The 27,245-nt window shown below is 46.4% G+C and overlaps 1 protein-coding gene across 1 annotated transcript in view; it reads right to left on the reverse strand.

The window, feature by feature from the left end:
- Positions 1-12,033: 12,033 nt before the first annotated feature.
- LOC144607456 (alpha/beta hydrolase domain-containing protein 17B-like) overlaps positions 12,034-27,245 on the reverse strand; it is a 71,091-nt gene continuing 55,879 nt past the window's right edge. Inside the window, exon 4 of the mRNA XM_078424319.1 lies at positions 12,034-15,390. Coding sequence (XP_078280445.1) covers positions 15,162-15,390 — 229 coding nt within the window. The 3' untranslated portion in view covers positions 12,034-15,161. The remainder of the gene's footprint in view (positions 15,391-27,245) is intronic.

Consider the following 27,245-nt stretch of genomic DNA (forward strand, 5'->3'; position numbering starts at 1 on the left):
GTGGGTGTAGGATAATGTTAATGTGTGAGGGTCATTGGTCGGTGCGGACCCGGTGGGCCGAAGGGCCTGTTTCCACGCTGTATCTCTAAACTAAAATTAACTAAAAAAAAAGCGCGGGGAAATGTGACTAGCTTAGCCGGGGCATCTTGGCTGGAGGTTGCAGGAAGACCTGATAGAAGTATATAGACTTATGATTAACATCGGCTGGAGACAGTCAGAACCTTTATTCCCAGGATGGAAAGATGAAATACTAGTGGGCACAGCTTTAAGGTGAGAGGGGCAAAGTTCAAAGGAGATGTGCGGGACAACTTTTGTACTCAGAGGGTGGAAAGTGCCTGCAACCTGCTGCCAGGGTTGGTAGTTGAGGTCGATGCAATTGTAGTATTTGAGAGTCTTTTGGCTAGGCATGTGGATAATCGTCTTTGATGGTTGTGTGGTAGTTGTCGAGGGTGTTTGGGCCTCTGGTTGGCTCTAGACTTGCCCATGGTATTTTTCTAGGACGTTCTTGAGGATGGTGTGATTGAAGTCCCCGGCTATTAGGAACAAAGCTCTGGGGTCCTGGCCAGGGGCGATTTAGTTTAGAGATACAGTGTGGAAGAAGGCCCTGTGGCCCACCAAGTCTCCGCCAACCAATGATTATCCATACACTAGTTCTATCCTACACCCTAGGGACAATTTACAGAAGCCAATTAACCTACAAACCTACATGTCATTGGAATGTGGGAGGAAACCAGAGCACCCGGAGAAAACCCACATGGTCACAGGGAGAACGTGTAATTGGGCGGCACAGTGGCGCAGCTGTAGTGTTGCTGCCTTACAGCGCAGGAGACCCAGGTTCAATCCTGACTACGGATACCGCCCATAGAATTTGTACGTTCTCCCTGTAACCACATGGGCTTTCTCCAGGAGCTCTGGTTTCCTCCCACATGCCAAAGATGTACAGATTTGTAGGTTAATTGGTTTCTGCAAAATTGAAAATCGTCCCTAGTATGTAGGATAGACCTAGTGTACGGTGTGATCGCTGGTCGGCATGGACTTGGTGGAATGAAGGGCCTGTTTCCATGCAGTATTTCTAAAGTTCATAAGTTATAGGAGTAGATTTGGCCATCAAGTCTAATGCGCCATTAAATCATGGCTGATCTATCTTTCCCTCTCAAACCCATTCTCCTGCCTTCTCCCCATAACCCTTGACAACCTTCCCAATCAAGAAGTTAAGTAAACTCCATACAGATGGCAGCCATAGTCAGGATCGAACCTAGGTCTCTGGTGCTGTGAGGCAGCAACTCTATTGCTGTGCCACTGTGCTGCCCTTGTGTGTTGTGTGGTCCCTCAAATGCCAGCTTAGCATTCGCATGGGGTGGGATATAGACTGCTTTCAGGATAGCCAAAGTGAATTCCAGCAGCTGGTAGCCAACACTTCACCGTAAGATATCCAGTTATGGGGAGAAGCTCACCAGGAATGGCACCTCTGAGCAGCACGCAAAGTGTAGTTCAGTTTAGTTTAGCTCAGAGAAACAGCTCGTAAACCGAGTCCGTGCCGACCAGCGATCCCCACACACAAACACTATCCTACACACACTGGGGACAATTGTTACCAAGCCAATTAGCCTACAACCTGCAAATCTGAACGTCTTCACAGTGTGGGAGGAAACTGGTTCTCCTGGAGAAAACCCATGCAAGTCACGGGGAGAGAGTACAAACTCCACACAGAGAGCACCGAGAGAGCAGGGGGGGAGGTCAGGATCGAACCTGGGTCTCTGGCACTGCAAGGCAGTAACTCTACCACTTTGCCACTGTGCCACTGTGCCACTGTGCCACTGTGCCGCCTTAAGTGAAATCAGGAGACACTGCAGTTGTTGGGATCTGGAGCATGCTCCTGCTGCAGATTGTTTGCTGCTGCATGATTGCAGTTTAAAAAAAAAAGATGGCCGTGCCGTTGTGTTTGGCTGCCCGTCATCGCTCACCTAGTCATCTGTGCGTTCTGCGAGCCACCTTGACCTACGAACGCCTAACACTCCTGAACATCCGAGCCTCCGTCAACGACATCTTCATTCCAGGTCCCGGACAAAGCTCAATTGAAATTATTGAGGCATGTCTGAGTCACAGCGCTATTATTTTTGATGCATCTCTGCTTTTCTCCCCCACCAAATCTCATCTCCCTGTTCGTTACTCCCGCTACATAAACTCATTGACTGCCAGTAAGTTCTCCGAGGCTCTCACAGCTGCCCCCAACATCTGCACTATTGAGGCTTCTCCCCCCCATCTCAGCACTGAGGATCTCATCTCCTTATTTAATACCACTTGCTCTTCCATCCTGGATTCTGTTGCTCCTCTTAAAATGAAAAAGCCTAAGCCCAAAGGTCGGCCTTGGCTCAATGACACCACCAAAGCCCTAAGAAGGGAGTGCAGAAAATCAGAACGGAGGTGGAAATGTGATAAGCTTCAAATTTTCTACGAAATTCTGAGAAACAATCTTCTCAAATACCAGGAAGCAGTAAAGTCTGCTAGAGCACAATACTTCTCCGACCTTATCTCCAAAAACTCTCATAATTCCAAGGTCCTATTTAGCATCATTACCTCTGTCATATGTCCCGCCCCCAGTACCAGCTTAGTTGGGTCCCCTGCTAAGTGCGAGGAATTCTCTAAATTTTTCACTAGCAAAGTTGAGAACATTAGAATTAATATTTCCCCTCCCACCCGTGACCTAGCTGCCTCACTGGTCTGTTCATCTAAATTGGCTCCATCCTAGGCCCCATTCTCTTCTCTCTATACATGCTCCCCTTCGGCCAAATCATTCAAAGGCACGGCATTTCTTTCCACTGCTATGCGGATGACACACAGCTTTATCTCCCCCTGAAACCCAACAACCGGTCAAATTTAATCAACCTCATGCACTGCCTTGAGGACATAAAATGTTGGATGGCACAGAACATCCTTCAACTAAACGAGAGCAAGTCTGAGGTCATCCTATTCCCCCCCCGACTCCATCAAAACGATAACAGGCAGCCTTGGAAGCCTATCCTCCCTAGTCAAACCACATGTCAAAAACCTGGGCGTGATATTTGACTCTGCATTAAAGTTTGACAAGCAAGTCAACGCTGTGGTAAAAGCCAGCTTCTTCCAGCTTCGTACCATAGCTAAAATCAATCCATTCCTCCAATTTGATGACATTGAAAAAATCATCCACGCATTCATTTCCTCCCGCCTAGACTACTGCAACTCCCTATACACTGGGATCAGCCAATCATCCCTGCCCCGCCTACAATTGGTCCAAAATGCCGCAGCGAGACTCCTGACGGGTACCCGTAAAAGGGACCACATCACCCCGATTCTGGCCTCTCTCCACTGGCTCCCAGTACAGTACAGAATCAACTTCAAGCTCCTCCTATTCACATACAAAGCCCTAAACGGGCTTGCCCCCCATATCAAAAACCTTCTAACCCACCACTCTATCTCCAGGTCCCTCAGGTCGGCCGACTTGGGGCTACTGACTATCCCGCGGTCTAGGCTTAAACTCAGGGGTGACCGCGCTTTTGCGGTTGCAGCTCCGAGACTGTGGAACAGCATCCCTCTCCCCATCAGAACTGCCCCCTCCATCGACTCCTTTAAGTCCAGGCTCAAAACCTATTTCTACTCCCTAGCATTTGAGGTCCTCTGAGGGGGCGCTGTGAACTGTTTATGTATGTGCTGTTACGTTTGTGTGCCATTGTATGTTCGTTTCTTAGTACGTGAACTGATGTACAGTACTTTGGTCAACGTGGGTTGTTTTTAAATGTGCTATACAAATAAAATTGACTTGACTCTCCCCTCCTCCCCCACCCTCTCCCCCTACTCCCCCACCTCCTACCCTCTCCCCTACTCCTCCCCCCATTCCCACCACCACTCCCCCCACCTCCTCCCCTCTCCCCCTCCTCCCCCCCCTCCCCCCACTCCACCCCCCAGATGTGAGGGGAAAGCTACTTTTTTCACTACCTAGAGTGTGATCGAGTGAGAACCCGTGGATTCAGATACAATGAATATGAATCATACTGCTTTGGAGACACTCAGGCAGACACTTGAACAGTATAGTTTAGTTTAAAGATATAGCATGGAAACAGGCCCTTCGGCCCACCCAGTCCACGCTGACCATTGGTCACCCGTTCACACCAGTTGTATGTTATCCCACTTTCCCATCCACTCCCTACAAACGAGTGACAATTTACAAAGGCAGGCCAATTAACCTACAAACCTGCAAGTCTTTGTGATGTGGGATTAACCTGGAGGAAACCCACTTGGTCCCAGGGAGAACGTGCAAACTCCACACAGGCTGCACCCAAAATCAGGATTGATCCGAGGGTCTCTGGCTCTGTGAGGCAACAACTCTACCAGCTACGCCACGAGACAACTAGGTTTACAGATCTCAGGTGGCAAATGGTCAGCATAGACACAGTGGGCTGCTGGACCTGTTTCTGTGTTGTACCACTCTACATTTAAACTGCACAACTGTCTTTGTGGGACTTCAACAAAACAAGGATGTAGATTGATGTGCATGAGATGTATGTGGGTCAGTATTTATACCTCAATTGATGCTGCTGAGATTAAATAGGCACACGATCACCTTGTTTTTACACGATATTAATGCCTCTGCGTTCCTGCTTTGAAGTAACAGCTGCAAGTTCAGAACCGTAGTTGTTAAGGTATTGGGAAATAATGAAAACAATAGATTATATGTTTAGGTTGTACCGTTGAACTCCATTTTGTGCCAATATAAACTGCAGCTGTGTGTAATGAATGGACTGAAGCAGGTGTTACAGGAAGCACAACGGATTCAGTGGAACATTATTTAGGACTTGCAATTATAAGGCGGCTCATAAAATTGAAATAGACTTGCAAAGAAATTCGACTTAATTGGAGAAAACACAAATACAGGTTTCGCAATGTTTTGTGAGATGGTTTGATTCTGAACACTCATGAACAATATGTTAAGTAATAAATATATTCTTAAATAATTTAAAACAATTTAAAAAATGAATGGGTGCAAAACATGCAATAGATGAGTTTTGAGGAGTTCCATTTGAGGTGCTTTAAACTGCAGCTGCCAAAATATGTTTTACTTTCTCCATTTTTATTGGAACTATTATTTCCTGGCAAACTTCAACACAGGAAGGAGGTACGTCCCTAATGGGCCAGAGAAGATGATCATTCCTTTTGTGGGCGGAGGGATCACTGGGATATGGGCTTCATGCCATTTAACAAGGAGTCACAAGAGACTGCAGATTTAGACTTTAGAGATACAGCGTGGTAACAGGCCCTTTGGCCCATCGGGTCTGCACTGACCAGCGGTCATCCCGTACAATAGTGTGCACCGTCCTGCACACTAGGGACAATTTACAGGTTTCAGAAGCTGATTAACCTACAAACCTGTACATCTTTGGTGTGGGAGGAAACCGGAGCACCCGGAGAAAAGCCACAGTGCCCAAGCCTATTTTTAACAACTGAGTATTGCAGCAGACCCAAAATAATTAAAGCTTGTTTTCCAAACTTTGTCCTGTTAATTTTCCCCCCTTTAACCTTAAACCTACGTCCTTGATTCCACTTGTTCTTGATTCCACTTGTCCATTTTCCTAGTTACATCTTCAAAAAAATCCAGAAGATTAGTCAAGCATGATTTCCACTTCGTAAATCCATGCTGACTCGGAACGGTCCTGTTACTGCTGTCCAAATGTTCTGCAATTTCTTCTTTTATAATTGACTCCAGCATCTTCCCCACCACTGATGTCAGACTAACTGGTCTATAATTGCCCGTTTCTCTCTCCCTCCTTTCTTAAAAAGTGGGATAACATTAGCTACCCTCCAATCCACAGGAACTGACCCTGAATCTATAGAACATTGGAAAATGATCACCAATGCGTTCATGATTTCCAGAGCCACTTCCTTAAGTACCCTGGGATGCAGACCATCAGGCCCTGGGGATTTATCAGCCTTCAGTGCCATCAGTCTACCCAACACCATTTCCTGCCTCATGTGAATTTCCTTCAGTTCCTCTGTCACTCTACGACCTCTGTCCACTAGTACATCTGGGAGATTGTGTCTTCCTTAGTGAAGACAGATCCAAACAAACTACCTGTTCAACTCGTCTGCCATTTCCTTGTTCCCCATAATAAATTCACCTGCTTCTGTCTTCAAGGGACCCAAATTTGTCTTAACTATTTTTTCCTCTTCACATACCTAAAGAAGCTTTTACTATGCTCCTTTATATTCTTGGCTTACCTTCGTAACTCCTCTTTTCTCCCCATATTGCCTTTTTAGTTATCTTCTGTTGCTCTTTAAAAGAGTCCCAATTACATTCATAAACGTGGTGGGTGGGAAATCACAGGTAGTGGAATATCCCCAGTCACTCTTGATTCAGCATGTTACTGGATTTTTGAGGATAACTTCAAGCACGTCATTATTTTGGATATCCAAGGCCATTCGAGGTTTGCATGTCTTGACGTGTTTTTGCCCCACATTTTCTGGGTGAAGCATCCCTCAGAGCCAATGATGGGAATTGGGAAGTTTCCCAGCTCGAATCACCTAATGGTTAGCGAGAGGCTTTAAAAAGTGCAATAGCAAGAACTCCATGAGGAATAGATCAGGTAGACGCACAATCTCTTGCCCAGAGGAGGGGAATCGAGAACCAGAGGACATAGGTTTACGGTGAGGCGGGGGCAGGTGGGCAAAGATTTAATTGTGACCCGAGGGGGTGCCTATTTCACACAAAGGGTGGTGGGAGTAATGAACGAGCTGTCAGAGCAGGAGGTTGAGGCAGGTACGATCGCAACGTTTAATAATCATTTAGACAGGTACACAGATGCACTTTGAATTGTGGTGCCAAAAATGGCAATACCAGCATGTGTAATACATGCAAAATAAATTTCATTGCGCAGTGTAGTTGCATATATGAAAAGTAAAGCACCATTGAATTAATGAACAATTGGATAGAACAGGTTTAGAGGGATATGGGCCAAAAGCAGGCAGGTGGGACTAGTGTAGATGGGACATGTTGGTCAGTATGGGCAATTTGGGCCGAAGGGCCTGTTTTCACATTGTATCACTCTATGGCTCTAATATACGGAAGAAATAAATCAGGAGGGCAAATAGGAGACATTAAGTGGAACTGACAGGCAAGGTAAAGGAACATCCCAAGACATTCCACAGGTATATTAAGGGTAAATGGGTGGCAAGGGAGAGAATAGGTCCCCTTGAAAATGAGCATGGCCATCTATGTGTGTAGCCATAGGAGATGAGCGAGATCCTTAAAGGAATATTTTTCATCAGTTTCTACCGTGGAGATCATGGAAATTAAGAAATTAGACAAAATGTCATGATGTTTAGAACCTTACCAAAGAAGAGGTATTGGTACTCTTAAAGCACATTAGGATGGATAAATCCCAAAGGTTTGAAAAATGCATCCTCAGACCTCGTGGGTAGCTCGGGAAGAAATTGCAAAGACCCTTGGAGAGATCTTTGCATCATATTAGCCACAGGTGAAGTTCCAGAAGACTGGAGAGGGATTAATGCTATATTGCTATACAAGAAATGCAGCAAAGGCAAGCCGGGGAATGACAGGCCTGACATCAGTGGTGGGTAAGTTATTGGGAGGATTCTGAGGGACGAGATCTTTCAGCATTTGGATAGAGGACTGGTTAGTGATACAATGACAAAGAATGCTCACCAATGCCTGTGTTTCCTCAGAAAATGGAGGAAATTCCGCATGTTGCTGAATACTTTCTCCGATGTAACAACACGATGACGCGGCCAGAGAGTTGCTGCCTTACAGCACCAGAGGCCCGGCTTCCATCCCAACTACGGGCGCCGTCTGGATAGAGTTTGTACGTTGTACTGTGACCACGTGGGTTTGCTCCGGGTGCTCCACTTTCCTCCCACGCAACAAAGACATACAGGATTGTAGGTTAATTGGCTACGGGAAACTTGTGAATCGTCCCTAGTGCATGTGTAGGATAGTGTTAGTGTGTAGGGATCATTGGTCGGCACGGACTCAGTGGGCCAAAGATCCCGTTTCCATGCTGTATCTCTAAACTACTGCAGGTGTGCAATGGAGAGCGTACCCACTGGCTGCATCACCACCTGGCTCAGTAACTCAAATGCTCAAGAATGAAGGAGGCTGCAGAAAGCGGTGGATATTACCCGATCAATGTGTAGGAAGGAACTGCAGATGCTGGTTTAAACCGAAGATAGACACAAAATGCTGGAGTAACTCAGGCGGATAAGTTGCATCTCTGGAGAGAAGGAATAGATGACATTTTGGGTCGAGACCCTTCTTCAGACCTGATCCATCACGAGGATTGACCTACCACCATCGAAGGAATCTACGAGAAACGCTGCCAGAGATGGCAGCTAATATCAAAGTCTCTCATCTCGCTGCTACCCCAGGGGAGGTGATACAGAGGCCTGAGAGCCGTTACCTCCAGGTTCAAGAAGTTTTTTCACATTAACCTTCACATTCACAGAACCGCCCTGCATAACCCTAACTCAGCACCAAACCACTCTGGACTTTGCACACTAAGATTACATTGAATACTTTGGCTTTCAATGTGGCTGCCCTTTTCCTAGAATAATTTATAATTGATGGCGTTGTTGCGTTTAATATGCCTGTAGAACCACAGCAATTAAGTCGTTTATCCCAGAACATGTGACAAGTAAACACTCTGGATTCCTGACTCTTGTCAGCACGGTGGCTCACAAAACTAAAGAGGTGACCAAGAGGACTGTTACAATCAAGCTGTCCACAGGATAAAGGGTAGAGCATTTAGTGTAAGATAAAGTCCAGTAAAGTCTGATTAAAGATAGTTTGAAGATCTCCAGTGGGGTGAGGACAGCTCTCTAGTTGGTGATAGGATGGTTCAGTCTCCTGATAACAGCTGGAAAGAAACTGTCCCTGAATCCGGAAGTGTGCGACTTCACACTTCTGTACCTCTTGCCTGAGGGAGTGACCAGGGTGAAACTGGTCCTTGATTATGCTGCTGGCCTTGCCGAGGCAGTGTGAAGTGCAGATTGGAAGGGAGGTTGACGTTTGTGTTATGGACCGGGCTGTGTCCACAGCTCTCTGCAATTTCTTGTGGTCTTGGATGGAGCTGTTGAGGGCATGGAAGTGGACGTTGCCTATATGAACTTTAGCACGCCCTTTGACAAAGTCACACATGGTAGGCTAGTCTGGAATGTTAGCTCACATAGAATCCAGGTAAAGCTACCTTTTAGTTTAGATATGCAGCATGGAAACAGGCCCACTGAGTCCGCGTGGCCGACCGACCGACCGACCGATCAGCCGTACACTATTTCTATATTATCCCAGTTTTGCATCCTACGCACTTGAGGCAATTTACAGAATCCAATTAACCTACAAACCTGCATACAAGGTCATGTGATAGGAGTAGAATTAGGCCATTCAGCCCATCAAGTCTACTCCACCATTCAATCACGGCTGACCTATCTCTCCCTCCTAACCCCATTCTCCTGCCTTCTCCCCATAACCCGACACCTGCACTAATCAAAAATCTATCCATCTCTGTCTCAAAAATATCCACTGACTTGTCCTCCACAGCCTTCTGCGGCAAAGAATTCCAGATCCACCACCCTTTGACTAAATAAATTTCTCTTCATTTCCTTCCTAAAAGAATGTTCTTTAATTCTAAGCTATGACCTCTAGTCCTAGACTCTCCCACTAGTGGAAACATCCTCTCCACATCCACTCTATCCAAGCCTTTCACTATTCTGCATGTTTCAATGAGGTCTCATCTCATTCTTCTAAACTCCAGTGCCGACAAACGCTCATCATAGGTTAACCCACTCATTCCTGGGATCTTGGAATGTGGAAGTTAACCGAAGCATCTGGAGAAAACCCATGTGATCACAGGTAGAGCGTACAAACTCCACACACCGCACCAGTAGTGAAGACCAAACCCGGCTCTCTAGCGCTGTGAGGCAGGATTAGTTTACTTTAGATACAGCGTGGTAACAGTCCCTTTGGCCCACTGAGTCCACGCCCATCAGTGTAATATTATACGCACTATGGACAATTTAACCAAGCCAATTAGCCTACAAACATGAACCTCTTTCGAGTGTGGGAGGAAACCGGAGATCCCAGAGAAAATCCATGCAGCTCATGGGGAGAACGTACTAACTCCGTACAGAAAAGCACCTGTCATCAGGTGCGAAACCGGGTCTCTGGCGCTGCAAGGCAGCAACTCGACCGCTGCGTATCTGTACTGCCCACATCCACCGCTGCGCCACTGCTCAGCTAATACATAATTGTATTAATGGTAGGGAGAGGGTGATGGTGGAAGTTTCTTTTTAGACTGGAGGCCTATGGTGTGCCACTGGGATCAGTCTGGGCCTATTGTTGTTCATCATCTATATAAATGATTTGGATGAGAATGCATAATGTACAGTTATTACATTTGCAGATGACACTGATTATAGCTGGCATCACAGACGGTGGTTACCATGAGTTACAACGCGACCCTAATGCAAGTTTACAATGCTGACTAGCTGGATCTTTTTGCAGCGGCTGAGCAGTTTCTTGTTTTCATCTAAATCAATATCTGCTCCTCAGCAGACATACAGTGCTGGAGTAACTCAGCGGGTCAGGCAGCATCCCTGGAGAAAACATCGGTGACGTTTCAGTTCGGAACCCATCCTAATCTATCTTCAGTATAAACCAGCATCTGAAATTCCTTCCTCCACATTTCATTTTGTCTGTTCCTACGTATCAAGCCTAGAGATAACAGCTCCCAGGAATCATGATCAAGTTACCTCTACTAATTATTATATTCCAATAGAAAGTTTCACTAAGAGGAGCTTATATTGTGCCAACCATTTTGTTGTGCTCAATGCGACTTGCATTTCCAAACTTTTGTTAGTCAGTCACCAACCAACATGTCCTATCTACACTAGTCCCACCTGCCAGTGTTTGGTCCACATGCCTCCAAACCAGTCCTATCCATGTACCTAATTGTTTCTTAAACATTGCACAAGTCCCTGCCTTAACCACCTCCTCTGGCAACTCTGTCCATACACCCACCACCCTTTGTGTGAAACCCTAGTTTCAAGATTTTTTACTGAGCTATAACACTGCACATGAGTATTAATAAGCATCCTCAAACTTATCTCACTGATAAGCCCATTGTTCAATGTTGTGAATGCAGCCAAGCAGGGCACACAAAAAGTACCCAGTGCTTTCATTGGTGCTTGGATTCTCCTAATATATCTTTAGTAGTTAGTTTGTTTAGTTTATTATTATTTCCACGTGTGCCGAGGTACAGTGAAAAGCTTATTTGTTGCGTGCTGTCCAGTCAGGATTACAATCAAACCATCCACTTTGTACAGATGCAGGATAAAAGGTGTAACATTTAGTGTAAGATCAAGTCCAGTAAAATCTGATTAAAGATAGTTAGAAGTCTCCAATGGGGTAGATAGGAGCGCTCTGTAGTTGGTGATAGGATGGTTCAGTTGCCCAATAACACCTGGGAAACTTCCTGAATCTGGAGGTGTGCGTTTTCACACCTCAGTACATCTTGCCCGACAGGAGAGTGGAGTGACCAGGGTGAGACTGGTCCTTGATTATGCTGGTGGCCTTGCTGAGGCAGTGTAAGGTCAGGAAGGATCTCTGGAGAAAAAGGAATGGAAGGGAGGTTGGTTTGTGTATTGGCTGTGTTCACAACTCTCTGCCTTTTCTTGTGGTCTTAGATGGAGCTGTTCCTAAACCATATTGTAATGTATCCTGATAAAATGTTTTCTACGGCACATTTGCAGAAGTTGGTGAGAGTTGTTGGTGACATACTGAACTTCCTAAGCCTAAGCAAGTAGAAGCGTTGGTGTGCTTTCTTGGCTATTTGGGTCATAGGAAGAGATTGAATCAACAGAGTACCACCCTGTAAGCAACAGCAAGTAATGAGCCATTTTCTTCCACATAGAGGCTCTCAGTACCAATGCAAGAACCATACAATGTTACCAGAACTCCCACTGTAAAATAATAGAATAACTCCTTTTGTCAACATTTGTTTTTAAATTTTCAGTTAAATACATTTAATATAAGTTGCAATTAATGGATTTTTTTTTGTTGTTGGTGCAAACAATAATTGCTTCAAAATAGAGAACAATCCAGCGGCAAGAATGCCAACAGCAGCCTCAAAGGGAAAAGGACATGAGGTGACCAAAATGTACAGATGATAAACATTTACATTCACTGTATGTCTAGCTTCCATATCGCCACCTTTGATGATTGCACTTTTACCATTGCATGTCTATTACGTATTGAACATGGAAAAAAAAGTATTATGTTAGGGGCAAGACATTCATTGTACCACTCCTGGGTATGTACAGGGATAGCATATAACAAAACTGCATACTCTCAGCTTGCAATTGCCCAGTTGGGTAACCTACAGCCCCAGTTCTCACCTGGGAGTAAGGCATTGGAATTCTCACCCCTCTTTCCTCCACCACCTTTCCACTACTCAATATAAAGATTCAGAGATGTGCATTAAGAATTAAGTAAAAATCCATTTGACCTTGGAGCCAATGCTCTATTTAAATCATTCCCATCTTCTGATACTAGGCATATCAGAATTTATTAACTATAATGCTCATAATATGAAGGTGCTGATAGAGGTTACAAAGAGCATCACAAAATCCCAGAAGCAAGAGATGATTCTCCCCTCCCCACACCCACTGATCGCAATTAACCAGCCTAGAAAGTAGCTTGTAGAATGCACAAAGTGGTTAATTAATTTGCCTACCTTTGCTCTGTCTGCAGGTTTTATCCTGCTTAAAACACACCAAATTAAAATAGCAAACTAAGCAATATTCTGCTAATGTTTTAAGTGCTTGTTTGGACACTGGTTTGAGTTGGTGACATTTTTAAATTTGATACTTCTTCCCTCCCCTCCCAATTGTTCTCCTCTCGCCTGCTATCAAGCATTGAACTTTGTTTCACAAGCACCATTCTGGTAACTCGGCCGACCAGCCTTTCTGTGGGCCCAGATGGTGCAGTTTCAACAAACCACTCAACATTGTGGGCATCACAAGCGAGTCAGATTCGGCCCTCAATCAAAGTCAGCCACTCAGGCGTTCCTGCAAGGCATTGGAGAAGTAACCAGGAGGAGGAAAGTTGGTTGATCTTTTGCAATGGTAACCCAATGGAGTTAAGAACCAAAGAAAGCAGTCTCAACACAGGCCGGGAAACTGGATTAGATCAAGCTTTCTTTAAATCTAGCCATGCTAGGCTCCACATAAATCTGGTTGAAGATCCTGCTTTACATCATCTTCAGTTCTACTATTTGCTGATGTTCATTAATTTGGTGAATATCAGCTCCAGGTTCTAGTGTTTGCAGATTGCAAAACAGAAATTACAAAATAGTCCATTCAATATAATGTGAACAAGCAGTAGTGTAGATTTAAAACTGATTTATACACTTATAGATAATCGTTCTGTTCATTATATTACAGTCATGTCTATCATTCAGGCGATCTTTCAAGATAACTTTTAGGATTTCATCTTGCTGAGTGTTAACAAGTACAAAATGGTTTTGTTGCTTCCCCGCCTCTCCGGTTTTGTTTGTTCCTCTCCTGAAAGCACCCGACTCATGCTGGGTCACAGTTCCACATGCAATGTTGCCCTCACCCCATCCAAGCGACCAATGCAAGGGCCATGTTAGGATGGGAAGGGAAGAAAGGAGAGTTGGAAAATCAGAGCCATGCTTCATCCTATCCTCAACTAACACCCCCAGATTTGTACAATATCGCACAAAAAATCATTTGGAAACCATTCAGGAGTGCAAGCCCCTAGCTGATTTATCCCCCTCCCCCCTCCTCCCTTTTATTTCCGATGAGATTTCTGACTTCTCTAACCTCATTTCAGCCGAGATTAGCTAATTCAGCACATGCTCAGATCCAGGAACACCCTGGTTTGTATGGCTCAGTTTGAAGCTGTGCAGTATATTTACCCGCTGAACCATCAAGGGAAATTTCATCAAGTTGGATCTCAAAATCCACTTAATATCGGTTGCTTTGAACAGCTTGCCATATGATATGAAGGCCACCAGCATCAACATTTCAGCTTTACTGGAGCTACCAAGTTGCTGCCAATATCTCAGTGCCCTGACCTTTCCCCACAGCATGAGATCTGTGCTGTGCAAAGTACCAATGGTCTGCACATCCAGCTACACTTGACATTGAAAATACATCCCATCCGACAACGAATAATCCTCACCTTTAGCTACAGGAATGGCAGAAGCAGTAATATGCAACTACTGCGGTACAAAACTAACCGAACATTCACAGCTTTAAATCAAACCAAGGTTGTTAAACACATTTTGGTGAATGTCGATTCTTTTCCATGCAACCTGCCACATTCTATTCAAGCTTGTTCCTCCACACTCATGATTCCTTTATATCACAAAAATGGGCTGCTTTTTTTCCAGTATTCATCATGCCTAACTACCATCACTAACCCATGCTACCAAAACAACAAGACGTATCCTGCCAGCAAGTTCCAAAGCCCTACCTCCCTCCCTTAATGTGTAAATGGAACTGAGAAATGGCAGTTTACGTTGGAGTATGGGAGAGTCTATGATACATCACAAGCTGATAGAGGACAGATAAACATACTCAATATTAAAGGGACAAGAAAACACGAGAATGGACTGGGCTCGTCAGAGCAGATTTTGCAATACAATTAACGTTTTTTTGGGGGCTAATTCTTTTTGAGCAAAACTATCTCTTCACTCCTTTGATATTTTCCAGACATTAAAATAGTGACACAATAGCTTCTTGTGGTGTGAAGAGTAAGAACCATTCTAAATACACCACAGTTTCTTTTAAAATTAGCCAAAATGACCAAATGGATTGCATTTAAACGGCCTCATCTTGCAAGGAACAAATTCACCTTTACTCCGGCCTCAACCCCACAAACTCCTGGCAGGTAGAAAAGTAACAACTTACTATGGCCGTAAATAATTAGTAAAATTCTCAAGAATAATTGTTGCATCACATTTGTTTTCTATGCTTTACCTGCACTAGCACCCAATGTGAATTTAAAAAAAATCATGGTTGTGTTTGTGTTTCCGATACTACCCAAAGTTCTCCTGAAAAAATAGACTTTCCAAAATGTTTGTTCTTGGTTACATTCAATTCCGTTGCACATTGACCAGTTCATAGGAGATAAACTTTCGGAGACGTTCCAGGTATTGGCTGTATAGTTCAATGTCATTGTGACCAGCCCCTTCCACCCACAGTGGCTCCACTGCTTTCATGCATCGCTCATACAACGCCAGGCCATGAGAGAAGTCGATCACCTCGTCCTCCGTTCCATGGATGATCAACACCGGAGATGAGATCTTGGAGATTTTATCAATGCTGCAAAACATAAGAAAACAACGTCACAATAAGATGATTTACTTTCCCGAGAGTGAGATGGGAGGACAGATCGGGTAGACGCACAGACCCACAGTAGGGGTATCGAGAACCAGAGGACATCGGTTTACAATGAAGAGTAAAGGGTTTAATAGGAACCAGAGGGTTGACTTTTTCACGCAAAAGGTGGTGGGTGTATGGAACAAGCTGCCAGAGGAGGTCGTTGGGACAGGGACTATCGCAATGTTTAAAAAAACTATTAGACAGGTACATGGATAGGACAGATTTGGAGGGATATGGGCTAAATGCAGGGAGGTGAGATTAGTGTAGACGGAACAAGTTGGTCAGTGTAGGCAAGTTGGGTTGAAGGGTCTGTTTCCATGTTGTATGAGTAGCAAGGAACTGCAGATACTGGTTTAAATCGAAGATAGACAAAATGTTGGAGTAACTCAGCGGGACAGGCAGCATCTCTGGAGAGCAGTGCTGAACTCTCCTTGGAGAGAGGAAGGAGAGTCTCCACCTGAAACGTCATCAATTACTTCTCTCCATGGTGTAGACACAAAGAACTGCAGATGCTGGAATCTTGTGCAAAACATAAAGTGCTGTACTAACTCATCAAGACAGGAGGCATCTGTGGATATTTCACTCGGGACACAAGGAACTGCAGATGCTGGAGTACTCAGCTGGTCAGGCAACATCATGTATATTTTATTTAAACCAGTGTGAAAAATTATGGAACTAATTTGGACTGCTAAATATTCTTTTCTGGCCTGGAGCAGAGTAAACATTTTTTTTACAATGTTAGTTTAGTTTAGTTTAGATCTTCAGCCCACCGTGTCAGTGCCGACCAGCGATCCCCACACACTAGCACTGTGCCGCACACCAGCACTGTGCCACACACCAGCACCGTGCCACACACCAGCACCGTGCCCCACACCAGCACCGTGCCGCACACCAGCACCGTGCCGCACACCAGCACCGTGCCGCACACAAGCACCGTGCCCCACACCAGCACCGTGCCGCACACCAGCACCGTGCCGCACACCAGCACCGTGCCGCACACCAGCACCGTGCCTCACACCAGCACCGTGCCACACACCAGCACTGTGCCACACACCAGCACTGTGCCACACACCAGCACTGTGCCACACACCAGCACTGTGCCACACACCAGCACTGTGCCACACACCAGCACTGTGCCACACACCAGCACTGTGCCACACACCAGCACTGTGCCACACACCAACACTGTGCCACACACCAGCACTGTGCCACACACCAGCACTGTGCCACACACCAGCACTGTGCCACACACCAGCACTATGCTACACACCAGCACTGTGCCCCACACCAGCACTATGCTACACACCAGGGACAATACACAATTTCTGCCAATCCCAATTAGCCTACAAACCTGTATGTCTTTGGAGTGTGGGTGGAAACCGGAGCACTCAGAAAACCCTCTCAGTCACAGGGAGAACGTACAAACTCCGTACTGTCAGTACCCCTAGTCAGGATCAAACCTGGGTCTCTGGCGCTGTAAGGCAGCCACTCTACTGCTATGTCACCTGCTGAAGCATTGACTCTGTGGGTCCAATGGCCCGTATTTGCCTCATAATAGGATGAGAATGATTCTTTACCTATTTTAGGCAAATCTTGGGCTTTTTTGATGCCAAACTTTCCTGATTTTACACTTTGCACCTCTTCTATAGTTATCTCACTTGGTCTATCCATCTCTCGCCTTCATCCAACCAGCTGCGTATCAATAACTCCCATCTGTATCATTTATCAGGTTTTCTCCTGCCCCCCACCTCTCTTCCAACTTTCTCTCTGCCCCCCAACCACAATCAGTCTGAAGAGAGGCTCTGACCCAAAACGTCACCTATCCATGTTCTTCAGAGATGCTGCCTGACCCACTGAGTTATTCCAGCACTTTGTGTTTTTTTAATAAGCCAGCATCCTGCAGTTCCTTGTGTTTCCCAGTGCCCTGCATTGGAACGGGGGAAACAGCCACAAAGGCAAAAAATTGCTTTGTTTCTCCTGGGTAGTGCATCCCATGGAAACGGGGGAAGGAGGCAGGGAACAAGTAATTTAAGTTCAAGAGAGCATATGAAGCCAAGTCTGTGCTTGATTGACCCCAGGGTAAATGCTGATCATGAGAAGTATAACATGCTCTTTTTTTTCCACACAACTCCTCTCACCATCATTTGAAAATTAGCAGTTTAATAGTCATGCATGGACTCAGTCACAGTGTGGAAACAGGCCCTTCGGCCCAACTTACCCACACCAACCAACATGCCCCATCTACACTCGTCCCACCAGCCTACATTGGCCCTCTAAACCTATCCTGTCCATGTACCTGTCAAAATATTTTTTGAACATTAAGATGGCACCTGCCTCAATTATTTCATTTGACAGACATACACAAAAAGCTGGAGTAACTCAGCAGGTCAGGCAGTATCTCTGGAGAAAAGGTCCGAAGAAGGGTCTTGACCAAAAATGTCACCTATTCCTTTTCTCCAGAGATGCTGCCTGACCCCGAATTACTCCAGCTTTTTGTGTTGATCTTTGGTGTAAACCAGCATCTGCAGTTCCTTCTTACACATATCTTCTCCGGCAGCTCGTTCCATACACCTACCACCCTTTGTGTAAAAATGTTACCTCAAATACCTATTAAATCTTTCCCCCTTATCTAAAACCCAAGTCTTTGGCTCTGCAAGGCAGCAAATCTACTGTTCTGCCACAGTGCTGCAGCTATAAAGACCATAAAGAAATTAAGAGTATTCTTTTTCGACAAAACCCACCCATGTGGGAAAATATCCATCCACCGTGTTAATCAAGCTTGTGGGGAGATGGGGCAGAGTAAACTTGCTGTGGAGATAGCTGTTCTGACAGGTCCTCAGGCATTTTGTAAGGAACTAAATGCATAGGAGTTTCAATTGGCAATAAACCAACAGATTCCAATGCCTGAAAAAACAAACTGGTGTAGGAACTTAGTGGGTCTGGCTGCATCTGTTTGTGCGACCCATCTGTCCTCGGCCTTTTCCACTGTCAGAGTGAGGTTACATGCAAACTGCAAAAACTGCACCTTGCCTACAACCCAACAGCAGGGAAATGGAATGTTCCCATTTCAGGCTAATACCTTCCCCTTCCATTCCCCCCAGCTTTCCCCACACCTTACTTTCCAACCCCCCTCCCTGTCCCGACACCCTGTGTCCTTCTCCTCTCACCGCTTATCTCCCATCCATCCCTAGTCCAGGTTCCGTTTATGTCCCTCTACCCAACACGCCCATTCACTTCTGCCCACCATCTCTCCCTCTGATCCTACATTTTACTCTCCACCTTTCTTCCTGATCAAAGATCCAACCTCAGCTCCCTGTTGTTAGGATGGCACAGCAGTAGAGTTGCTGTCTCACAGCACCACAGAACACTGTTCGATCCTGGCCTTGGGTGATGCCTGTGTGGAGTCTGCACATTCTCCCTGGGACCCCGTGGCTTTTCCCTGCGTGCCTCCCACTGGGGGCTAGTGGAATCAAGGGATATGGGGAGAGGTTGGGCACAGGTTACTGATTGTGGATGATCAGCCATGATCATAATGAATGGCAGTGCTGGCTCGAAGGGCCAAATGGCCTCCTCCTGCACCTATTTTCTATGTTTCTATCCCCAAAACAGGTGGGTTAATTGGCTTCTGTAAAATGACCCTAGTGTGTTGGATAGAACTAATGTGAACAGGTGATGGTCGGCACGGACTCGGTGGGCCAAAGGGCCTAGTTCCACTCTGTATCTCTAAAAACTACACTATTGTCTTCTCCACATCACCTCCAGACATTGTTACTATCTCCACCATTTTCTCCACCACCTGACTCATCCGTTATTCCTTACCTGGATCCACCTGGATCAGCTTTCTGCCAGCTTTCTGCCCTCTACTCCACCACCATGACCTGTAATGCATCTGGTCATTTCCCTCCCGCCTGCTGACTGATATGCAAGTTCCTCCAGTTGTTCCAGCATCAGTCTCTTGTGACCCCATTCCAATGATAGCAGTGTGGCAGTGCATGCCAAAATTCTGAGCTTTGTATTCCTCAAGCTCCTAAAACAGATTACCCGAGGCAAAGCTAATCAAAAATAAATCTTTGGACAAGGGCCTTGTGTGATCTAATGAAACCCATCCTCATCCTCCTACTCCAAGGAAGGGTCGGGAATCACCAGGGGAAGATTCATCCTGTGTTTCAGAATTAACACATCACAAATGGCAGGTGGTTGAAAAAAAGAGACATAAAGCCTCAATTATCCGTGGAATATCACCGATATTACATCAATACAAGTGAAAAGATTTTAAACGGCATGCCTCTTTGAAAAGCTGTCAACATGTTCCAGAATGACATTTCTGAAGTACAAAAGTCATTCAATACGATAGCCCAACTTTATTTTACAAATGCAGCAAAGACATCACTTCCAGGACGGAGGCAGGGACTACAATAGGGGTCCATTATATTTATTACTTATGGAAGATGAATCAAGTATATGAGGCCCTGCAGCACCAGTGTGTAGAGCTGTGGGCAGCAGCAGGGCCTCGTGATGGTCTGGGCTGTGTAATTAGGATAGTAAAAGGATACAACTGCTCACTGGATATTTTAATCCTTTGCCACATGCTCTAGAGTTGGCTTCATAACCTGCTGCCACCATACATCATCTTAATTTTTCTTTTAATTTGGAGATACAGTGTGGAATCAGGCCTTTCAGCCCAACGAGCCCAGTACACTAGTTCTATCCCACACTCTAGGGACAATTTACCTATTAACCTGCACGGCTTTGAAACGTGGAAGGAAACCGGAGCACCCGGGGGAGATACCCACAAGGTCACAGGGAGACTGTGCAAACTCCGTACAGACAGCACCCATGGTCAGGATCAAACCTGGGTCTCAGGCATTGTAAGGCAGCAACTGTACTGCTGAGCCACTGTGCCGCCCAATGGACCTTCCTGGACTGCTGCAGCTTCCTGCCACATCATCTGAATGGCACACCACAAGAACGTCTCAGGTGAGGCAAAATGCTGTTTGATTTATTCTCATTCATGTGACATTTGCACCTCTCAGAGAAATACAAACAGGGGACACAGTATGTGCCCCAGACTGTTGATCTGGCTGTTCAGCATCTCTCTCAATGACCAGGATAAGAAGATCAAGTATAATACACTCGAGCTGATGGCAGTAGAAGATGAGGAGAATACGAGAGACTTCAGGATTAAGCATGGACATAGCAGATGGAATAAAACATGGAAACATAGGAAGATATTTAGAAACATGGAACTGCACAAAAGGACACAAAGTGCTGGAGTAACTCAGCGGGTCCGGCAGAATCTCTGGAGAATCTAGGATAGGTGACATTTTGGATCGGGACCTTTCTTCAGATGGTTCCTGACCCAAAATGTCACCTATCCATGTTCTGGAGAGATGCTGCCTCACCCACTGGGGTACTTTGTGTCCTTTTAGGATTTTTACTTTGACAGAAAAATTAGAAAAGCACAATATGCTTTTAGATGGCAAGAGACTGAAACAGAGGTACTCACAGAGACCCAGATATCCATGCGCATGAGTCACTGAAGTTAACACACAAGTTTTAAGAAAAAAGTGTAGATGGAAACATAATGCAGAAGCTGGAATCTTAACCAAAAAAAACAAAAGTTCTGGAGGAACTCAGTGGGTCAGGCAGCATCTGTGGAGGGAATAGACAGGTGATGTTTTGGGCTGAGAGGCATAGGAAGGAACTGCAGATGCTGATTTACACCGAAGATAGATATAAAATGTTGGAGTAACTTAGCGGGACAGGCAGCATCTCTGGAGAGAAGGAATGGGTGACGTTTCGGGACGAGACCCTTCTTTGGTCTTGACCCAAAACATCACGCATTCATTCCCTCTAGAGATGCTGCCTGTCCCCGCTGAGTTACTCCAACATGTAACTATTTCGGCTCGAGACCTTTATTTCAAGATTTCAGTACAAGAATTAAAATGTTCCATGTTCTGTGTTCTAATAAACTGTATGGGAGCCTAACACTGGTTAGGTTGCACTTAGAATATTGTGTACAGGTCTGGTCTCCCTAGCCAAGGAAGGTATACTTGCAATAGAGGATGCACAGTGAAGATTCACCAAGTTATTGGGAAGGGGTTAAAGGGAGAATTGTCCAAAAGGAAAGATTAAGCCTACTAAGCTTACAAGGATCTTTAGAAGAACAAGACATTCATGAGGTTGATAGGATGTATGCAGGGATGATGGCTCCTGTGGATAGAGTGAACTGAACCGGGGGTCACAGACTCAAAGCCCCTTCCTTCACCATGGATGGAGAACGTTTGAAAGTCTCTATACAAGAGGGAGGTTCAGTTTCTGAGCATTTTCACAAAAGATATCAAATAATGTTTTGGATATTAAAAGCAAGGATATGGGATTAGTGCAGGAGGGTGGCGTGGAAGTAAATCAGCATTACTATCATTTTTAGATTTAGATTTTAGATTTAGAGATACAGTGCAGAAACAGGCCCTTCGGCCCACTGAGTCCGCGCCGCCCAGCAATCCCCGCACATTACCAATATCCTACACACACTAGGGACAATTTTTACATTTACCCAGTCAATTAACCTAATTAACCTACATATAACCTACATTGAATGGTAAAGTAGACCCATTAGCCCACTGTAAACTTTAGACATACAACGTGGAAACAGTCCCTTCAGCCCATTGAGTCCGCACCGACCAGCGATCATCCCGTACACTAACACTATCCCACACATTAGGGACAATTTCCAATTTTACCAAAGCCAATTAACCTTCAAACCTGCACTTCTTTGGAGTGTGGGAGGAAACCAGAGCACCCGAGAAAACCCACGGGGTCACAGGGAGAAAGTACAAACTCTGTACAGACAGCGCTCGTAGTCTGGATCAAACCCGGGTCTCCGGCATTGTAAGGCATCTACTTTACCACTGTGCCACTGTGCTGCCCGATTGAAAGATACAGCAAGCCAAACATCGCCCATTCACACCAGTTCTATGTTATCCCACTTTCGCATCTATTTCCTACACACTAGGGACAATTTATACACAAATCCGCTCATCTGTGGGATGCGAGAGGAATTCGGAGCAGCCAAAGGAGATGCACACGGTCACTTGGAGAGCCTACAAACTCCACACAGATCAAACCTGGGTCTTTGGTTTTGTGAAGCAGCAGCTCTACCATCTGCTGTGTCACCCCTGCTTCCATCTCTTATGTTTATGTGTGCGCGTATAATATTTTCAACATCAATATCACAGATGGTAACTTCAAAGAACTCATCATATTAAATTGCCCAAGAGATCCATTAAATTTCCCATGGTATCCAAATAATCCTGCTTGTTAATTTTTTTAAAAACCATGTCATTGGAACATATACTAGTTATTGCGAAGTAATACATTTTGCTATTCATTTAATTATCGTGGTTTTCAATATTTCTGGCAGGATCTCGTAAATATTCACATCCTTGAACTAACATACTCTCTCATGCATCTAGAGCAAATATCAACCCCCTTGGGTATCTTGTATGAAACTTTGAAGAGAAAGCACATCTCCTTTTTGTACATAGCAGAAATAACGTTAACCTGATATGAATCTATGTTGTTTCTCAGAAATATCCCATTTGCTTCACACAATGAATCGCATTCCACAGGTTTAAAAACTCTAGTTTATGAGGTGACTGATTTAAGTTGACGTGAGTAATGCACTTCACTTCTCTAATGGTGCAGAAAGAGCAATGGTCTTTATACAAAACTAGTAATTTATTTGCAAGTATTGAATAGGGTGTGCAATGATTCATGGCGCTAGTGTAACATGCCGGTCGGTTGGTGTTTGTTTTTGTAGGAAAAAACAGGTCAGACAGGATCTTAGGCTGACTTAGTTGGACACAACTTCCTGCAGTGTATTTGGACTACAATACCTTTTTCTATATCCTGCCATACATGAAGCTTGTTTTTTGTTCAATAAAATGTTCTAATGAAACGCTATTGCGGCCAGATTTACTTTGTTCTCTGAATGCATGTACAAAATGCAAGGGTAAAATTGGAGAGGAAGCAGAGATGCCTCGTCCTTTCATTCAAAATCAGCGGCACGGTGGCGCAACGGTAGAGTTGCTGCCTTACAGTGAATGCAGCGCCGGAGACCCGGGTTCTATCCGACTACGGGCGCTGTCTGTACAGAGTTTGTACGTTTTCCCCACGACATGCGTGGGTTTTCTCCGAGATCTTCGGTTTCTTCCCACACGCCAACGACATGCAGGTGTGTAGGTTAATTGGCTTGGTAAATGTAAAAATTACTTATGAACCAACTCGAGGATGGAGAGTGCAAACTTCAGGATAGTTCTGGATTGATTGATTGATTAATGTTCTTCTCCTGCACCTAGGGTTGCCAACTGCCCCGTATTAGCCGGGACATCCCGTATTTTGGGCTAAATTAGTTTGACCCGTACAGGGCCGCCCTTGTCCCGTATTAGTAGGGTTGCCAACTTCCTCACTCCCAAATAAGGGGCAAAGGGTGACGTCACCGCCCCACGTGACCTCATCCAGCCAGCGGCAACGTGCTCCCGCTCTACCAATGGCGACCGCCCGGGCAAGGGGGCGGGTTGTTATGCAACCTCCGTTAGGTGGCACCCGGGCCTCCGGACCTAGACTGTCTGGAGCTAAAATGTCAGAAACCTAGAGTGTCGGGACCTAAACTGTCGGAAACCTAGTGCCCGGGCCTACAGTGCCCGGGCCTACAGTGCCCGGGCCTACAGTGCCCGGGCCTACAGTGCCCGGGCCTACAGTGCCCGGGCCTACAGTGCCCGGGCCTACAGTGCCCGGGCCTACAGTGCCCGGGCCTACAGTGCCCGGGCCTACAGTGCCCGGGCCTACAGTGCCCGGGCCTACAGTGCCCGGGCCTACAGTGCCCGGGCCTACAGTGCCCGGGCCTACAGTGCCCGGGCCTACAGTGCCCGGGCCTACAGTGCCCGGGCCTACAGTGCCCGGGCCTACAGTGCCCGGGCCTACAGTGCCCGGGCCTACAGTGCCCGGGCCTACAGTGCCCGGGCCTACAGTGCCCGGGCCTACAGTGCCCGGGCCTACAGTGCCCGGGCCTACAGTGCCCGGGCCTACAGTGCCCGGGCCTACAGTGCCCGGGCCTACAGTGCCCGGGCCTACAGTGCCCGGGCCTACAGTGCCCGGGCCTACAGTGCCCGGGCCTACAGTGCCCGGGCCTACAGTGCCCGGGCCTACAGTGCCCGGGCCTACAGTGCCCGGGCCTACAGTGCCCGGGCCTACAGTGCCCGGGCCTACAGTGCCCGGGCCTACAGTGCCCGGGCCTACAGTGCCCGGGCCTACAGTGCCCGGGCCTACAGTGCCCGGGCCTACAGTGCCCGGGCCTACAGTGCCCGGGCCTACAGTGCCCGGGCCTACAGTGCCCGGGCCTACAGTGCCCGGGCCAACAGTGCCCGGGCCAACAGTGCCCGGGCCAACAGTGCCCGGGCCAACAGTGCCCGGGCCAACAGTGCCCGGGCCAACAGTGCCCGGGCCAACAGTGCCCGGGCCAACAGTGCCCGGGCCAACAGTGCCCGGGCCAACAGTGCCCGGGCCAACAGTGCCCGGGCCAACAGTGCCCGGGCCAACAGTGCCCGGGCCAACAGTGCCCGGGCCAACAGTGCCCGGGCCAACAGTGCCCGGGCCAACAGTGCCCGGGCCAACAGTGCCCGGGCCAACAGTGCCCGGGCCAACAGTGCCCGGGCCAACAGTGCCCGGGCCAACAGTGCCCGGGCCAACAGTGCCCGGGCCAACAGTGCCCGGGCCAACAGTGCCCGGGCCAACAGTGCCCGGGCCAACAGTGCCCGGGCCAACAGTGCCCGGGCCAACAGTGCCCGGGCCAACAGTGCCCGGGCCAACAGTGCCCGGGCCAACAGTGCCCGGGCCAACAGTGCCCGGGCCAACAGTGCCCGGGCCAACAGTGCCCGGGCCAACAGTGCCCGGGCCAACAGTGCCCGGGCCAACAGTGCCCGGGCCAACAGTGCCCGGGCCAACAGTGCCCGGGCCAACAGTGCCCGGGCCAACAGTGCCCGGGCCAACAGCGCGCCCCCCACCCCCATGACTTTTAGTTTAGTTTAGAGATACAACACGGAAACAGACCCTTCTGGCCCACCCAGTCCACGTTTATTAAAACAGCAAATTCCTGTCTCTTGTCTAAATTCCTTTTCTCCAAAGGAAATACAGTGACCTCAACCTTGCAAATGACACTGAGCACAAACAATAGTTAGAGGAAGTCTTTTCCAGACTTCTACTCCCACTTAGTGTGCACAATATGCTTTCATCTTTCAATTCCACACGTTCCGTCTCAGTTTCAGATTTTATTTTCATATTCAAGACTACCTCTTCTATCAAATCTTTTTTACCCTTCAAAACACCCCAATCTTCTAAACTCAAGATAAAGACCAACGGTTCAACTTTTGCAGTGTTTTTTTGTACCTGCTAGCCTTTCATGGTTTGTATCCAAGATTTCCAATTTTTCTGTTCCTATGCAATTCTCATTTCCCCATTTAGAAGACACGAACCTTCATTTTCCTTGTTCTCGTTTCTAAATTGATCTCTTTTAATCCATTCTTTTAATATTTATTTTCCACATCATCTTACTGTTCCCGTCAGCACTATTTACAATCCCCTTTAACAAGATACATCATGCAAACCTACACTTCCAACTATTGCTTAATGTAAGTGATTGATACACCTGAAAAACTAGTGTCCCAGATTGTTGGTGAATTTAACTTTTCTTTACCCCCACCCAAACCAATTACCAGATATTGTTTATTATGGGGTCTACTGAGAAACATGGTCACATATCTATTGTACTACAAGAAGCAAGAATTTTATTGTTCAATTTCGGGACATAGAAACATAGAAAATAGGTGCAGGAGGCGGCCATTTGGCCCTTCAAGCCAGCACCGCCATTCATTGTGATCATGGCTGATCATCCACAATCAGTAACCTATGCCTGCCTTTTCCCCTATCCCTTGATTCCACTAGCCCCTAGAACTCTATCTAACTCTCATACAACACTGTCGACTCTTGACACAGGGTTCGACAATTTTCTGTGCTTTTTAAATGTCGTACCTATTTAAGGTGCTGATTTTGAAATCTTTTGACCCGAATTCTCCACCTTGACCAAGTCTGTGCCCTACTCTTTAGACTTTACTTTAGAGAGACAGCGCGGAATCAGGCTCACCGAGTCCACGCCGACCAACGATCAGATCCATGAACATCCTGAACATACTAACACTATCCTACACACACTTGGGGCATTTTTACAATTTACCGAAGCCAATTAACCTAAATCCTGCAAATCTTTGGAATGTGGAAGGAAACTGGAGCACACGGAGAAAATCCATGTGGTCACAGGGAGAAAGTACAAACTCCGTACAGACACCACTCGCAGTCAGGATCAAACCCGGGTCTCTGGTGCTATGAGGCAGCAACTCTACTGCTGTGCCACTGTTAAAGTTCTTGACCTTGTAACAAATAGACAACCACCCTAATCGATTTAAAACACAAAAAGCTTACCCACTAACGCCCAGGCGGGAAGTGGCAGAGCCGGCTACAAGTACGTAGCTATCTATACTTGCCGGATCTCAGCACCCACTTCAGCAATAGCAGGATACAGCTTCTTTTTATTATGGAGGTGACTTGCAAAAGCCATAAACAGATGGCTTTACCATATATGGAATAAACCTGCTCCATGTTAGCCATCCGAGTTAAACTTTCTGCACAAGTTCCAGTGTTCAAGGTACATAATAGAGTTACACAATAGAGGCAATGATCAC

This window comes from Rhinoraja longicauda, chromosome 28 (assembly GCF_053455715.1).
Source record: "Rhinoraja longicauda isolate Sanriku21f chromosome 28, sRhiLon1.1, whole genome shotgun sequence".
Classification (NCBI taxonomy): Eukaryota; Metazoa; Chordata; class Chondrichthyes; order Rajiformes; family Arhynchobatidae; genus Rhinoraja; species Rhinoraja longicauda.